This window comes from Parasteatoda tepidariorum, chromosome 7 (assembly GCF_043381705.1).
Source record: "Parasteatoda tepidariorum isolate YZ-2023 chromosome 7, CAS_Ptep_4.0, whole genome shotgun sequence".
NCBI lineage: Eukaryota > Metazoa > Arthropoda > Arachnida > Araneae > Theridiidae > Parasteatoda > Parasteatoda tepidariorum.
Window position 1 is genome coordinate 17,993,492 of NC_092210.1, and position 18,134 is coordinate 18,011,625.

The following is an 18,134-nucleotide window of genomic DNA, read 5'->3' on the forward strand; positions in this document are numbered from 1 at the left end:
TTGAATTTCAGATCTTAATATCTTGCAAAATGCAGCAGAGTTGAAAAATATCTTAAGTTGTTGACGGATCATGGGTTACAATTCCCTAGCTGTCAGGCAAACTATGGGAGATTTTCCTTTCCATGCAAGGTAAAGGCAGATTAATTCCATCAAAAAGTCTTCACAGAAAGCTAGTTTGTCCCAATGCTTAATCTAGGAGTTCTCTGGCCTTCTGGCTAAGGTTAAAAATTACAAGGCTACAGAGTTGAACATTGATAGTCATAAACTCAGAATCTGGTGCGCTGTTAAACGCCGGTTATAAAATAAATAAAATATATTATAATTAGAAATTTTTTCTTTGAAGTCATTTTTTGAAACTGAACCTTGCTCGATGGCTATAAAATTTCAAACTACAGTACAGAACCCGTTATCCGGAAATCAGAAAACCAAAAAACCGGAACGAAATTCGATACATTTTTCCGCCATATTTTCAAAAAATAATTTTTTTTCCTCATAAGATTTTAGGATTTCTCTTTCTTTTTTGAAAGATGTTTACCTTAGCATCATTTTGGAAATAATCATTAGTGTATTATTTCATCATTTTTTTTAGTTGGGTTCAACAATAAAAAAACGGCTTTTTATAGCGTTTCAGAAAACCGGAAAAATCAGTTATCCGGAATAGCGATGATCACGATCGTTCCGGATAATCAGTTCCCTACTGTATATTAAATCTGAGATAACTTGTCTCACTAAATCTGAAATAACTGAGCTTAAACTGAAACATGTATCTCACACAATAAAAACTTACCTTAAAATAAAAATTGCAAAAACTTTATAAGATTAAGTAATTTTAGAAAAAAAAAAACTTTTTAAAGAGTAATTAAATAAAAACTTACGTTAGACCTCCCAATCCAATGGAAGTAAAGAAGTTAATAGCAAATCTTGTATTATGAGGGTGATCTCGAGGAAAGAGTCCATCAAAAGCTTCTTGAAGTGTTCTGTTTATAAAATATAAACAAAAACATTAATTCACACAACAGTAAAATGAAACATTAATTGTTTAGTTGTTATTGTATACAGAATTCCAAAAGTTACAGTTTTTTGAAGCTCATATTTTCGTAACTTAGAGTATAAGAGACATGAGTTTTGTAGATGAAGTTGAGGAAATGAAATTTATTCAGATTGCAAATAATTACACACCAAGCTAACTTTAAGCAATGAAAGAAAATTTTATGAAAAAATATAAACATAAAAAAGAATAAGAGAAAAAAATTAAAAGCGCAAAATTTACGTAAAATATCATATAGTTTGTCTAAAATCAAAACTCCTCAGACATTTGTCTGGACTGGTGGCGGTGACTATGGTAATGAGGTATGACTATTTCAAGTAGGGGTGTGCGGGGTCACTGTTTTTGAGTGGTTTTGACTGGGATCGGCGAGAGAAAGGCAATCTCTTTCTTTGGTTTATTGTGTTAGTTCTAGAGTGAAGCTACCTTCCCTAAAATGCACCATTCTTGTTTCCATAGCACCAGATAGCCTCAGACTTTGTGGCGACAGGATTTCTTAACTTTGACAAACTATACATATACAGGATGTAAACAAAATTTGGAAACAGCCAAACATCTCGAGAAATATATATGAGATAGAAAAAAGTGAAAATAGTCACATTAAATAATTTTTAAAAGCTATTCAATGATACCAAACTGGATCTCGCACTCCCACCCCAAGGAAGTGAGATGGGGGCAACTTTGTAATTTTAAATATGAATTTCTATTTTTTTTATTGCACAATTGGATTCTCCAGAAAAAATCAGATCAGTCTTCTCTGTAATCAGATCAGACCCATCAAATTGAAAAAAGAAAAATGAATAAAATTAAAAATATTTTTTTCCAGATAATAAAAAATTAATACAAAAAATTTAAGCGTGTTTATTTTTATCTTCTTAATTTAATAGTTCTCGATTACAGCACTATCAAAATGCATAAAAATCTACAGCTCAAATAGGGTTACTTTTTTCTGGAGAATCCGAATTTGTAATAGTAGTGGTTCATAATTAAGATTTCAAAGCCATCCCCTGCCTCACCTTGAAGAGGTGGGGTGAAAGAGTGAGTTTGCTACAATTGGATAGCTTTTAAAAAAATATTAAATGTCTTCATCATTTCACCTTTTGTATATTTCTAGATATTATGTATTATATTCTAGATATTTGACAGTTTCCAAATCATTTGTACACTCTGATAATTAGACTTAGATAATTGATTGACTCTGCTAACTGAACTTAATAATTAGACTTAGTTATTCCAAACCTGAATGACGTTCAAGAAAGTTGCAACTCAATACTTGAACCTTATTTCAAAGTAAAATAAAGATAAATATTAAAAAATTTAATAAGAAATCATAAAGTAACTTAATATGCATTTTAACACGAAATCACATTTACCTAAACCTATTTTTTACCAGTTGCTTTTAAATATAATAGTAAATACAAATATCAACATATTATTTCGAATTGCTTTACAACACAATAATTTTTCAGTGCAAAAATAAACCAAAATAATAATAATAATGAGAAAGAAAAAGTGTGGAATATTGAAGATGTGTAGTAATATGATGCATATTCTAAACAATAAAATTTGTTGATGATGCAAATGGCTTCAAATTATTTTTCAGCATTTATTTAAAAGCTTTTCAAGAGCAGTGTTAGAATTTTTTTTTAATGAAAAGTGAGGGAGCAATAAATATAAGTTTTACCTTAATTATAAGAAAATTGTTAATGATTTCTTGATTAATAAATAATAATCAACAAAATGCAGTTATCAAGTAAAAATTCCAAGCAACAGCTTTTTCTTAAATTGCAGTTTAATTAATTTTAATGCGAAATATAAAAAGATGAACTTACGCATCTTTCACTCGTTCATTTAGCTTTGGCAATCCCATATATTCGCAAAGTTCTTGGAAGAGAATTTTAATAAAAATTCTACTAGATGAGGTAGTATCTTCCTCATTCAATTTAATAATCTTTAATACCTAGAAAACCAACTTTATTAGACAGTTGTTCAATATATCAGAAAGTATTTAATTTATTAGCAGAAATAAAAATCTTAAATTATTAACATATATAAAAAAAGGTACCTAAAACTGATATATTTTACTCAGATATGTTCAAATAAACTAGGGCCAGGTGGAAGTAAATTAAGGTGTTTAATTTATTTTAATGAAACGTTTGAGGCATTTTAATACCTTGGATTCTATACAGAGTATCTGCTACATTATAGATTTTCAAATCTATGACTTTTCATGACTAATTCCAAGAATTATTCTCCAACAAAAACAACAATAAGTTTAAAAAAACAGAGTAAAGAAAGAGTTGAAGCAATAAAATAGCTGAAAAAATATGAAAGCAAATTTTTCTTTTTTTTCCTGTAGAATTATATTCTAAAGATACTTTTCTTGTTCATAGGAAAGGAAAGAAATACTCCTGATTTTTTTGTTCTCATTTCGGAATAAAAAAAGTTCGCCAATGACAGGCTTGCTTCAGCTACAAGTTCAAATTGATAAAAATAATAACAATAAATATTCTGAAATCACAGTTTAAAAGATAATTCGCTTTTAAAACATCATATTTTAATAAAATATGACTGTGAGTAGGGATTTTGTTAGAAATTCAGATATTCGGAACACCATGAAATTGGGGGTTGGATTCCAATTTAAAAATTAGATTTTTCAGCGACCTAAATTCAAGACTTTCCATCACAAATTTTGTTCAATACCGAAATTCATGACTCTTCAGGTGCGCAGATACCCCGTCTATGGATTGAGCATGAAACATAACCATTCGATTTAGTTGGATTGTTTCCTCACAGTGATACATTTAAAAATCATATTTTAATTCCCTCACTTTAACTTCTGCTGGGAAAATATAATATGAATTTAAATAAAAATAGGTAAATACAGTATTAAATAAAGAATCCAAAGAAACTGAAGCAGAAATATATACTTGATTAAAAACTACAAAGGCTTCAATTAATGAGGAGATGTAAATAAAAGTTGATACAAAAATAGGGGATTTGAAGCATAAACTTATAGTGACACACACACAAAAAAAAGATTCAAAAAGTAAACTTTACATTCAAAGCTAAATTTATTATGACATTTATTTATTTTTACTGAATCTATATTCCACATTTTCCTTTAACTTGTGCAATATTCTTTTAATTTACAGAAGGATCTTAAGAAATTGGCGTATTTGTTTGATTTGCAAAATTTCCGACTAAATATACAAAGTGGTTTGATGGTTCGTAACTATTATTATTTTTTTAAGCATCTAATATTTTCTTCCTTAAAGCTCATCAATTATAAAATGCTAAGTTCTTTCTGCCATCTATAGTAAATATGTTTAACTTGTTGAATGATTAAATGAGCGATGATTGTTCCAATTGAATGATAAGCATTCCATAAATTTTCTGAACTTATAAATAATTTTCATTTCGTTTCCTTTATAATTGCTCTGCTCACAATTCTTCATGTTCCCTGCTCACTTACCATGCAATTTTCTCAAGAATGTGCAATCCATATCAGTAATTTTTCTCTTTTGTTAGTAGCAAATATAATGAGATTTCTTATTTAAAAGTTACAAATCTTTCAAAATTAAAACGAAAAAAATCAATTGTGAGAAAATCATTAACAATTGAAAACACTGAAAAATTCTAAGTAATAATACGTTGATTTTTATTTTATTTTTAACAGTACTTACCATCCATGATATTGCATCTGTGTACAGCAAATGTGCAAAAAACTTGGCAACATTTCTCAGTTTATTTGTTTCTAGTCGATGAATGGTTTTGTATGAATTTTCAAAAATTTCAGTAAATGGCTCCACATAAACTTTACTTAGCTGGCAAAATCTCTAGAATAAAAAGGAAAAAAAACATTTATTTAGCATAAACGTAATCTTTATTTCTACTCATTATTATCTAAAAGCATAATAAAGATTTACTTGTGCTAGTAATCCATAAAATTTCTCGTATGTTCGCTGCTGTGCACAGCAATCTAGAATCATGTAACACATTTCCAACTAAAAAAGAATAAAATATGGTAGATATTACATTAGAGAAACTGAATCATCAACTGAATTTACAATGCTGCTTTAAGTTATTTAAGAAAATTGAATATTTTAAAAGTAGGCTTTATTTGTCCTTTAACCCTTTTGCAACAGGAAGCGCAAACACACGCTTATCACTGAGGCCGGCAGTCTCTCTCGCGAGTGTCTGCCCAGGGATGGAGGGTTTTTGCTGCTAAGCCTAAATCCATGAATTTACCGAAATATCAACGCGCTGTTTAATAATGTTCTTTAGAGTATTTAAATGGCATATGCTTTATATATATTTCTATAGATACTTTATTTACTTAAGTTATTTCTTGTTTAAATATATATTTTACNAACCAAGGACCTGTGGCACGACAGCGCGAAACGCTACCGCTCAGCCACCGGGCGTCAACATTATATATATGAAAACTAAATATATGACTCAAAATTCTTTTTTCCTATGAAAAATTTGAAAACACTAACATTCCAAAAAAAATTGGACCGCAAATCAAAATACCCAACGCTGTAGCGAAAAAACAAAACAAAAAACAAACATTTCCTGCTTACTGTAAACAAATACCACGTGCGAATTTAAAGAGCAGTCAAAAAGCATGCCATTCGAAAACATTCGTTTCCCCGTCATTCCTTCCCCCTACAAACCACGTGTATGTGAGTCATGCTACTCTAATTGTGAGTAGAAGGTCAAATCTACATGTATCTGAAACCATATGGACATACAATGCCATCTTCTGGCAAAAATATAATTTCTAAAAACGTTCCAGGACACTGGCACTAATGGGCGACGGGCGGGGGTGAACGAGAAAACACTCTTCCATGCCGGTGTGTCGGTCGAGAAGTGAGTGTGTTTCTTGCTGGTACGTACAGATGACAGTCGCCGCGAAAGGGTTAAATTAAATATTATGTTTGTACATAACACAAAGATATTACACACATTATATATTGAAAAATAAATAGTTCACACAAATTTTCTGCATTAGAAAGATAAAGGAAAGGAGATTGAAAAAAAGTGTGTGAAGCAATTTTTTTTAACTAGACATATTTTTGTTTAAATGCTGTTTCCATGAAAGGAAAATATCAAATTTATTGCTATATAAAAATTTACATTAAGTTTTTCAAGCTTACAACAAGGGGATTGACATGTCACATCAATTACAGATTAACAGGTCAGCAAGCATAGCATTTGAAAAGTGTTCAAATATTCTTAGAATAATGGAATGTTAGCAACATGAATGTTTAATTAAAGTTTGAGCTATTAATGTACGATTACACAAAAAAATAATGAAAAATCGCATATCATATTGCAGATATTTCAAGGAAATTATATGGATTTTAATAATACTCACTATTTGACCTGGCTTTAATTCCAGTTTTAAAAGTTTGTGGGCACATTCTTCAAAATCTAAACTGGACTGAACAGTTAAATAAATTTTCCTTCTCAAGCAGACTAAGTTAGTTTCAGTCATGTCGATAATCTGTTGACTTTCATCATCTGAAAAAGTACAACTTATTAGTATTAACACATATTCCGTAACATTCAAATGCATTTTGGCAGTTTAACCAACATTTTAATAAAAGAAAAAAGAAGACTAAGAAAAAGGAAGTAAGAAAGCCATTATCCAAGCTATTTTAAGCCATTAAATAGCTAAAAGACTAGTAGAATCCTTTGTTATAAAATTGAGTTTCATTAAATGCAGTGCTTAAAAACCATAAATAGTAAAATTTATGTTATAACCTATGCAGGTTTCAGTGTTCCATTCAACATAGGCTATGTAAAACTAAAGAGATATGTAACTAGATATATTTATCTCATTAGATATTTATATTGTTTTGCTTGTAGATATTTATATTGCTTCTATTGTTTTGATATTTACATAGATATTCTTAAGATCAACATAGATATTTTTTAAATACTTACAATAAAGAGATATAATCTCTTTAGTGTGACATAACCTTCGTTGAATTACATCATCCTGTTTTGCCACCCCAGTAATTTATCAAACTGATAAAGAATTACTAATGTGACATGTAAGGGATAGCACAAGAGGGATGTTGTAATTCAACATAGATTGTGTAACGCTAAAGAGATAACTAGATATTTATCTCATTAGATATTTACATATTTATTGTTTTGATATCTACATAGATATTCTTAAGAGATCTAAGATATTCTTTAAATACTGTGAGTCCCATTGATACACCTTTGTCAGCAGGATAAATGACAAAGATAGCACAACAGGGATGTTGTAATTTAGCACAGGCTATGTAGCACTAAGAAGATAACTAGACATTTAATCTTAGAAATTTACATAGATATTTTCAGTAAAGAGATATAAACCCTTTAGTGTGACATAACCTTTGTTGAATTATATCATTCCCGTTTTCCCATTTCACTGATTGATATACTACAGATGAAGATATACTAATGTGATATGATGTCTAATGGTTCCAATAAATATTTTACTATTTGCGAAATTTAAGTTTGTAATTAAATTTAAAATTTCTTAATTCTCTCCAAAAAATAAGTTAACATATATCTCATCAATAAATAATTAAATTTATAATTCATCTAATACTTTCAACAATATATCCATTAAAATCTTATTCTCAATTAACATATTTCAGTAAAATAATAATTTTATAAACAATTCTTAGTAATTTTCGAATACAATTACATAAGTATTTAACACTGTTGAAGATTAAGGTTAAAAAGTTTATAGCAATTCTACTATAATAAATATCTGTAAAATATCTTATAGCCAACTTTCTTTAAAATTCTAAAATTATGTTAGAGAATAATAATTTTGAATAATAAACAGATTATGAATTTCTTACTCAATTTTGGCAGAGTATTTCGTAACTTATCATTTCTAACCTTTATAATTCAATATAGGATAGATGCACACTATTAGTTGCCCTGAATTTCACGATATCTTTCTATTCTTTCCTCTTTTTTTTTACAAATTTACCTTTAACCTAAATTAAATAAATCTTTGGATTTCTAAAAGCAAAGAAAACAATAGTCTATTCTTCATAAAGCATATTAAATTCTTTTTTATACATGAAAGATTTAATTATTGGTATTATCTGTCTTATTTTAAGAATAATTTTATCCCAACTTTCTGTTTTTAATAACTATCAATAGCTGATGAAACACTTCAGGTTTTATAAGCATGTTTTCGTTTTGCACTATTCAAATTAAATGTTCTGCCTTTTAAGAGGATAAATGTGACATTTTCTTTAATTATTTTTTTCAAAAAATCCTTCTTCATAAAAATAAATACAAGTATCATACTTAACAAAGTTTACTTTTATGACTGTATATTTAAACAATGCAACATTAGAATGCCTTTTTATCATATAAAAAAATTATTTTATCAATACAAACTGCCTCAGTGTACGTAGCCAGATTTTTCAACAAAAAATAAGCACCTTTTAAGCACTCAAAAAACATTTTTAATCACTTTCCAAAAAAAAATCATAATTAGGATCTGCACAGTAATAAAAATTACTGCATTCCATCGTTTAAAGTTCTTAAATTATAAGCATAAAATCAATAAAATTATAAAACGTTTTCAAAAACTCTACATAATCTTGATAAAATAATTAGTTTCTGTTAAATATTGCAGAGAAATTTTGAAAATCCTGCCTTTTTTTGTAATTCAGAACAACAATCAATACGGCAAAGAAAAAATCTCTACTTAAAAGATAGAAAATTAAGCAATTTTTACAAACCCAGAATAAAATAAGCACCTTTAAGCACTTTTTAAAAACGCTTTGCACTCTCTGCTTCAGTGAAAGACTTAAACAAAAAGCAGTAGAGTGGAAATTCTCAAGACCGATTGGGACCAATGTTGGATTTGGCTATCTTTAGATTCTTAAATATTTGATATGATATCTTTTTTTTTTATTTATTTCAATGCGAGTAAAGACAGCTTTAAATAAAACAAAACTTTACAAACTTCATTAAAAATATATTACTTTTCTCTTCATCATCCTCTTCTTCATCATCGCTACCAGAATCATTGCCAGATCCATCTTCTTCACTTTCATCACCAAGAATTTCTAAAAAAATATATCACAGACCATTATTTTAATTGATTCAACAAAACTTATACATCAAAAACAAGGATTGTGTATAATAAGAAAAATTTAAATACCTTTCACAACAGATTTATACTTTTCTTCATTTTCAATATAATCTGGATCAAATTTGAATATATCTAAGATAGAAAAAAAAATATTATAAATGAGTGAAATAGTGGAAAAAAGTAAATATTTATATAGTTGATTACACAATGCTTTATTGTATAAATAGATCATAATTATGCATAACTTTAATGAATGCGAGACGGGAATTTGAAATTAGAATTATGTGTGGCCAGATTGTTTTAAAGGACAATTTTTGCAGCAACACTGTGTTATTACAATACATTTAATGCTTTGCATTAATATAAGATTTTTGCTTTAAGGGGTTAGGTCCATCTAAGATTTTAAATATTATCAGGCTAGACTAAGATTTTAGATTTTTTTCTTACTAAAGGCACACTTAAAAATGCATACATTGTATGTTATGTAGGAACAAAATAACAAGCACAAATGTATCAGTTTGTAAGACAATTGATGAATTGCAAGTACAATCTCTTTCAGTCTGTGTACTTGTTAAAATAACTAACATGGCTGTTTGCCTTTATTTGTGCTTAATGCATTATCAAAGCTGGTTTCTTTTTTAAAATTATTTATTAGCAAAGAAAGTTCTACCATCTTAGGATATTAATATAGACTTAGTTTCACTATTTAAATAGCATAAGTTTAGAGTTCAAACACTTTTGACCATGAAATGTGAGAGCATATACTTACTATTTCTGACAGTTTTTAAACTATAGAGCTCTACTTGGTTTGGTTATTAGTATAAACTAAGTTTGGCAATTACAACTGTGAGAAACATTAAATGAAAACTTTTTTTTATAATTAAATTTGCTCTTACTTAACATTTCTTGTGCATCAACAGCATCGTCTAAGTTAATTAAATGAGTATATTTATCATCTTCTTCAACTAAATCCAGTTCTGGTGGCATGATTTCAAAATCCTTGGGAAAAAAAATTCATATTACATTCATGATTACAAAGTGATTACGTTGACTGCCGTTTACGTTGATGATTACGTTAAATGCCGCACGCATTTACAGTGGAATTGCTTTCAGGCCACAAGCACTGCTGTACAAAGCGTATTTTGCTAAGTACTCCTACCAATATTTTAATAATGCGAGTCTCTGGTGGTCATAAGAATATTATCTCACTCTGTTTGTTTCCATGGCATACTTGCCAACATTGGAGAAATAAAATACCCGAGATTTTACTTAATGACCCAATTTTAGGTTCATGACTACTGATGTTCAACTCGTAGCCTTGTAATTTCGAACCCGATTCATCAGACAAGATAACTCCTGGATCAAGTATTGGGAGAAATTTGCCTTCGTGGAGGACTTTTTTTTTATGGAACTAACCTACATTTGAGTTACGTGGTGAGGAAGACCTCCCACGGTTAGCCTGACAACTAGGGGACTCTAACCTGTGATCCGTCTGTCACTGAAGATATTTCACACCAGCAGTGTGGTCGGTGCAAGTCGGATGCGAAATTCATATTGATTAGTCATCGCTGGGATTTGAACCTGGGTTCATCTCATTGGAAGGCAAATGCTGTATCCCCTGAGCCATCATGGCTCAACTTAAACTATTAACGCTCAACATATGGCAGTACTGGCAATAGCACCATCTGTTGGGGAATAAGAGAAGTATTTTTGCCATCAGTGGATATTTCATCACCATTTTTTTAAAAAAATTTCTTCATTAAATACAGAGAAATTTGAGAATATACAGGTAAACAGGAGATAGGGAATAAAATCCGGGAGTCTTCGTTAAAAAACAGGAGACTTGGCAGGTATGCCATGGTATCATGTCTGTTTATTTGTGTCCGCCAGTTTCTCATCCCGCCACTTTACACGATCAGTTTGAATATTTTCCGAGTAAAGAGGAGTATAACTTAAAATCTTTACCTTAATTCATTAAAATTTCGAAAACAAAAATGGAAATCCTATCTTTTAGTGACTCAAATAGCAGTGAACAGGAGGCTCACAATAATTTTCTTCATAAATTATTTTTGTATCACTTTTAAAACAACTCAACAGTTTTGTTAATTCCTGTAAAATATCTTCTCAAATACATATGAATATCCTTAGCAAATAGTCAAATAAGCGGCATTCCAATACGGGTAACACAGCTTGATCAGAAACTTAGCCGTCACTCGAATATAGGTGACGTGGCAGCCAAAGGTTAAAATTTAGAATAATTAAAATTTTAAATTCTAAGATTTAAAATGTTTTGTTATTGATAGGGTATTATCAAATTTTGACAAATTTTAACCACTAGTACAAGGTAACACAAGATAATAAGAAAGTCAAATTTTTTCTATGTGCATGAAAATATACGTATGTATTTAAGGAAGAAAAAATACACAAAGAGATCTCTTTTTGACTACTAACAGATATGCTTGCTAAATACAAGGTGGCATGAATAAATATATATATGACTCAATTTACAACTTGAATAAATTTTTTGAAAAAGAAACATGTTAAATTTTAAAAAAATAAGTTGTGGTGAAAGTTACTTTTAACAATTAGAAATGAAATTTCTTAACTAAAATTTTCTTATCTTTTGAGATATAAACCTAAAAAAATAACAAAGNGCGGCTCACAATAATTTTCTTCATAAATTATTTTTGTATTACTTTTAAAACAACTCAACAGTTTTGTTAATTCTTGTGAAATATCCTCTCAAATACATATGAATATCCTTAGCAAGTAGTCAAATAAGCGGCACCCCAATACGGGTAACACGGCTTGATCAGAAACTTAGCCGTCATTCAAATATAGATGACGTGGCAGCCAAAGTTTTAGATTTAGAGGAATTAACATTTTAAATTCATAGATTTAAAATGTTTTGTTATTGATAGGGTATTATCAAATGTTGACAAATTTTAACCACTAGTACAAGGTAACACAATATAATAGGAAAGTCAAATTTTTTTTTATGTACATGAAAATATACTTATATATTTAAGGAAGAAAAAATACACAAAGAGATCTCTTTTTGACTACTAACAGATATGCTTGCTAAATACAAGGTAGCATGAATAAATATATAGATGACTCAATAAGCTTAATAATACAGCTTAAATAAATTTTTTGAAAAAGAAACATGTTAAATTTTAAAAAAATAAGTTGTGGTGAAAAATTACTTTTAACAATTAGAAATGAAATTTCTTAACTACAATTTTCTTATCTTTTGAGATATAAACCTAAAAAAATAACAAAGGTAAAAAAAGACCCATGCAATCTAAGAGTAAAGTAATAAATAGTCGAATCCATCACTTTCAGTTTTACTGAAATTCGGTGTAATGGTATAAGGTATAATATGATAATGGTATAATATGATAAGTAAGTAATTCTACCAAATCTTAGATTTTTAGGATGAAAATTGTCCAAGTTATGAGAAAATCTAAAGATTTCATAAAAAATGACAAGCATGCATATAAATGGTTTTTCCTTACTGTAATAAAAAAAAAGATTTTCAAACATCAACTTGAAGCTAAGGAATTGATCGTTTAATTGATACGATATTGTAACCTGACAAGTATAAATGTAACCTGATTAGACCTTAAATATCTAAAAATATAAGTTCTTAAATTAAATTAAAAAATAAACAAAAAATTTTTTTAGCCGGCTAACTCTTGACAATTTTTTTGTTAATTCACATGTTTTTTGATAATTTTCCGACCGTTTCCACTTAGCTTTCAGAATCCTGATATTTTTAATATGATGTTATTATAACTTACAAATTTTGAATTTGAGTAATAACATTTTAACACACTCAATTTTTGACAAATCAATCGTAAATCCATGTCGCTTTGATATCAATTTTTTTTTTAAATAAAATTTTTTTCTAACAGCAATATCTTTAAATTCATGCGAAAACTAAATTTTTAGCATGCAGATTGGACCAAGATGCACTTTTTGCTCAATAATATTATTAGAGTTTTGGAGCGAGAAAACAGTATTTTTCAGCAGGATGGAGCAGAAATTTCCTTTTTGGAGCAGTTTGTCACAATTTGTGCATATATTCCAACCATGGAATAACTTATTTTATTGTGTGTATCCATTACACTTAAGTTCATTAAAATCAAACCCAAATGTGATTTATGTGATGTATAATGACTCAAAATAAAAAATAAAGTTGGTTTGTCGAAATGTTTTAAAAATTTAAAAAAAGTTTACCTTGAAACCATCTTTCTGAATGGCAAAGAAAACTTCAATCATATACTGTACTCTAACATCCATAGCCCCTTCATGCAGAACGTCACGTACTCTTTGTATAATAGCTAAGGAAGAAATGTGTCAACTTAAGTTAACTTTGAAAATAAACATAAAATTGACAAAGCTTCAAGAGCAATCAAGGTGGAAAAAGTAGAACTCCTAAAACGCGTCAACTTTTTCCATTTAAAATATTTTTGAAGTTCTTTTGATAAGTATATCTTACAATACTGTTTCAGTTTTAGATGTTTCTTTATTTACAATATAAAATTGGTTTGCAACATATAACCAAATAATATTTGCTCTGAAAATGCATACAGTTATATTCATAAATAGTGAAACTATATCAAAAGATACTTTCTTAAAATTATGCTTTAAATTTGCCATAATAATGCTTCAGAATTGCTTTTCCAGAAAAAAAATTAACCACGAAACTAAGGAGAAATTTAAATCCTGAAATTCGCAAGTGAGGATAGGGAGCATTTAGTGTACACAAAATATGCTTTGGCAATCAAAAAAAGACTATGGGTTGATCTTAGATACAGTTTTTAAGTCAAGCATTACTAGAAGTAGTTAGTGAGCAAATGGGCTGCAAAGATTCAATAAATTTAGAAGTTCAAGTCAATAATATTTAAATATGACAAGTTCACAATGAAAAAAAAAAATGCTTATACCAAGCATTGCACATGTTTATTATGAATTTAAAAACTTATTTTTATTAACATCATACAGAAGAATATCAAATTTTGATTAGTTAAATAGATATATGCTTTGCATAACACCAACCTTAGAATCTTTTAAGCTTCACACAGACATTTCAGAAAGCATGTATAATTTTACTTACAAATTTAATGAAAAATTTAGAGTGAAAATATCACACTTGTTTATTGATGTTCAGGGTAAATTACAAGAAGATGTAGAAAACTTATAAGTAATTTATTTCATATTATCCAGCTGGGCATTATTGAGTATTGCCATACTATTCCAGACTGATTTTACTGAATTTTCTTGATTTTTCAAACTGGAGATATAAATTTTATTACTAATTTTTCAGTTATATTTTGTTCTCATGCATAAAATAAATTGTGAAACACTTATACTTACAATAGAACTAAATATTAGAGTTAAAAAAAAAGTATTTGGTTTCAAAAAAAATATTATGAGGTTGATTTGTTTTTGGAAACAATCTTGCACTGTTTGGAACCTGAAACTCAAATTAATTTAATTTTCCCTGCTCTGAAGCCATCCTGTTGTCCCATAATCTGATGATCATTATGAATATATATAATCTTATGCAAATATTATATACATAATTAGAGAATAAAAGAACAAATTATTGGCATTATTTACCTCTCATGCCACGGGGTGTGAGTTGAGTTAATTTTTTCCCACACTCTTTCAAACAGGCAATTGAAACTTCAACAGAATCTTCAGAAGGATTTTCAAGAAGATGGGTTACTATTTCTAAAATAAGGATTTCATGTGCCTGCAATGATATAAAAGCAAATTTTAAAAAGTTTTAATATCCGAAATTCATGTTCAAATGTTACAACTTATTATTTAGAGCATATTTTCAAAACTCCTTATCATAAAACTATGATATCTAGGCATTTTTAAAATTCCTTATCATTTCTAGGCATTTTTCACCACTAAATTAAAGTAATTGTTTAAAACTTTGAGTAAATATCTAAAATAAAATTCGATTTTTCTTAATATTTTTTTGAGCATTTTTGTCTTTAATTGGTTGCTATGTTGTATTAATATAATCATTGCATATTATTTCCTGAAAAAATAGATTTAAGGAAAGAGATGAGAAGGGGTTTAATATGAATATTACTTTAGAAAATGGGTGAATTCCATAAACAAAGTCAGTGAATCAAGGTATGAATGGCTTTAACTTTTTAAACAAACCAGTTCTTATTAATTAAGAGACATCAATTTTTATTTAAAATGTTACATTCAAATAATCATTCTCATTGCATCTGGTTCAACTAGTCTACCAAAATTGCAGCAATCATATAAATTTTCCTTTTAGCACTTTGACACAGACTGAACACTGGTGGTCCTTTTTATATATATTTCTCCTGATGTTTGAATTACAAGTAAAAATATATTTCGGTATTTTTTAATTATAAAAAACAGTCTAATAGTTACCTGATAAAATCTGTTAGATTATCAGAATTATAATTGTATTAATATATAAAATCCAAAAAGTAGTTTGAAAAAAAAATCATTTTTTCATTTACATTAAAAAATTTATCAATAATTGATTTTGTAAATTAAAGAAATTTCAATGAGGAATGACTGTTTCTTTTAGATCAAATAACTGCAAATTGAAAAAATGTTTTGTTTGGAAGTGAGCCATGTTTGGAAGTTTTTACCTTTAACGAAGAAAAGAGCACTAGTGTTTTATACCGTATTTCATAACCATAAATCATTAAGAATCTATTATTTTTCACTTATTTTGACCTAAATTAATACAAAATAATGAAAAAAAAGCATGAAAAATATGTTTAATAAAAATTCTGTATCTAAGGATTAAAGAAAAAGTTGGCACATTGCATGTAATATATTCTTTTAAAAATAACATTTTGTTGCCACAATATATTTTCAATTGTGTTTCAAACAATTCTATAACAAATGCAATCGTTGTAATTGTAAAAATTCAATAGAAGTGTGAAATGTTTGAATTTCAAAGTAATTAACATAAGTGAAAAAACAAAATCTCAGGATTCGCGTGAGTTCTTTTTTTTTTTTTTAATCTTCTTCTGTTATGTGTACAATTAACAACTCAGTGCAATAGAGAGTTGACTAAATTTTAATGCACTCATTCATCAAAAAATATTGATTTATTTTGTAAACAAATTGAAAAATATTTGGACACATAAATATAATTAAATACTCATAGTACATATTTAAAAAATGCTATAAGAACAAAAAGCTTATAACATACTAATATACAATATATTTTGCAATTTTATTTATCTAGTAAAAATAATCATACCACTTCTTGATTTAACAAATGGGCCAAGAAACGAACAGCAGTCATGCACACTGCTTTATCATTCCTTCTAAAACCTCTTTTGTACTGGACAATTAATCTTCGCAAAATCAATTCCCCAATTTCCGGAAACTATAGAAAAGAAATTAAAAGAAAATATGTTATTAATCTTATATCTGATTTATTCAGCAAAATGATTTAATATAAACATAGTTTTGATACTAATTTCAATTGAAAAAATAATGTTGGTGTGATTTAAAAAAGTATTGGAAACTTTTTCAATAAACTTAAAATGTGGCACACATAAATAAATTAAAACTTCTGTTTTCTTATTTTCTTAATTTAAAATTTCTCTCCTTTTTTAAAATTATTATTATAGCATGACAATTTTTTATAACATCACTGGTTGAAAACCATTGTTTAATCAGTGAAAAAGTTTTTTTAAAAAATACAGTGATGTTTAAAATAATAGCTAAATTTAATTACAAACACTTAAAATCTACAGTTAAAAATTGGTTATGCATAGTTACTTACTTTCGTATTAATAATAGCCACTAATGCAGCATAAACTCGAGTAAATGTAGGAGAAGCGGCTTGAGCTTGCATTATAGCACGTGCTAACACACCTCTACAAAATGAGAAAAATAAATAAATGTCTAAAAGTAAACAATTATATTAGATATTTTATAAGACTACTGAATTTTGAAAACTAAGCAAATAATAATCTTTTGAACTCTATATGCTTTCTACTATATGGCTTTCACATGGGCCTCACAAAACAATTTCTCTTCTCAAAAGGCATTGAAGATTTAATCTTTCTTCTATTTTTACAGGTTTGTAAGAATTAAGATAATCTCTTCGTTCAAACATGTGACTAACTGGTTAGCAATGGTTGCTGGTAGATGAGTCAAAAAGTAAAACTATTTGCAGGAGCAAACACATGACAGGAACATAGAAAATTTTGTTTATAAATTTTTTCATTAAATGTTTTCAGTACATTGCTATTATCCAAAGCACATTATTCAATAAGGGCATTCATTAATATAGAATACATTAAAAAATAAATTTAAAAAAAAGTACTTTTGCTGAAAAGAATGTCCACCTTCTTTTTCAAAATAATAATAATAATATAAACACAAAAAATACAATATAAAGCTATAAATACACAAAATATAAAGCTTTGATAAATTTTATATATTTAATTTTTAAAAAAAATGCCATAGAAATTTTGGGAGTTTTGAGTATTTAAGCAAACTTTTAATTTAATTTTTATACTTTAAATGATAAACTTTATACATATGGATATAAAGATATTACCTTCCTCTTATAATGTTTTCACGGAAAAGTTCAGGAATGATTTCTGCAATATTTGAGCTATTCACTTTATTGGTCATACCGATAATACTTTTCTTTAGTGCTTCCCAGGCAATTCTCTGATAATCTTCACTATAACAGAAAAAAAAAATAATACAAAACTTGTAATACAAGAAACTTTTTATATACTATGCATTACCTAATGACGGTCCTTTATATTTTTATAGTCTTTGTCAAACAAATACACAATAGGGATCATGTTAACCACTAGCAAAAGCAACAAAAATTACAGCATATTTTTATTAAAAAAAATTATAGGACAACATTTTGAGTGACTTGTCATAAATCAAGAGCCCAGAGTATAACAA

General features: G+C 27.9%; 1 protein-coding gene across 1 annotated transcript in view; it reads right to left on the reverse strand.

Annotated features, from left to right (window-relative positions):
- Window positions 1–18,134, reverse strand: part of LOC107443162 (pre-mRNA-splicing factor nucampholin) — a 44,326-nt gene that overhangs the window by 4,495 nt on the left and 21,697 nt on the right. The window contains exons 9-21 of the mRNA XM_043046869.2: window positions 17,770–17,898; window positions 16,987–17,080; window positions 16,456–16,584; window positions 14,802–14,937; window positions 13,416–13,519; window positions 10,070–10,172; window positions 9,243–9,305; window positions 9,064–9,147; window positions 6,429–6,574; window positions 4,975–5,052; window positions 4,732–4,884; window positions 2,878–3,005; window positions 876–977 (exon numbers count right to left, since the gene is read on the reverse strand). Of these exons, the coding sequence (XP_042902803.1) occupies window positions 876–977; window positions 2,878–3,005; window positions 4,732–4,884; window positions 4,975–5,052; window positions 6,429–6,574; window positions 9,064–9,147; window positions 9,243–9,305; window positions 10,070–10,172; window positions 13,416–13,519; window positions 14,802–14,937; window positions 16,456–16,584; window positions 16,987–17,080; window positions 17,770–17,898 (1,449 nt within the window). The remainder of the gene's footprint in view (window positions 1–875; window positions 978–2,877; window positions 3,006–4,731; window positions 4,885–4,974; window positions 5,053–6,428; window positions 6,575–9,063; window positions 9,148–9,242; window positions 9,306–10,069; window positions 10,173–13,415; window positions 13,520–14,801; window positions 14,938–16,455; window positions 16,585–16,986; window positions 17,081–17,769; window positions 17,899–18,134) is intronic.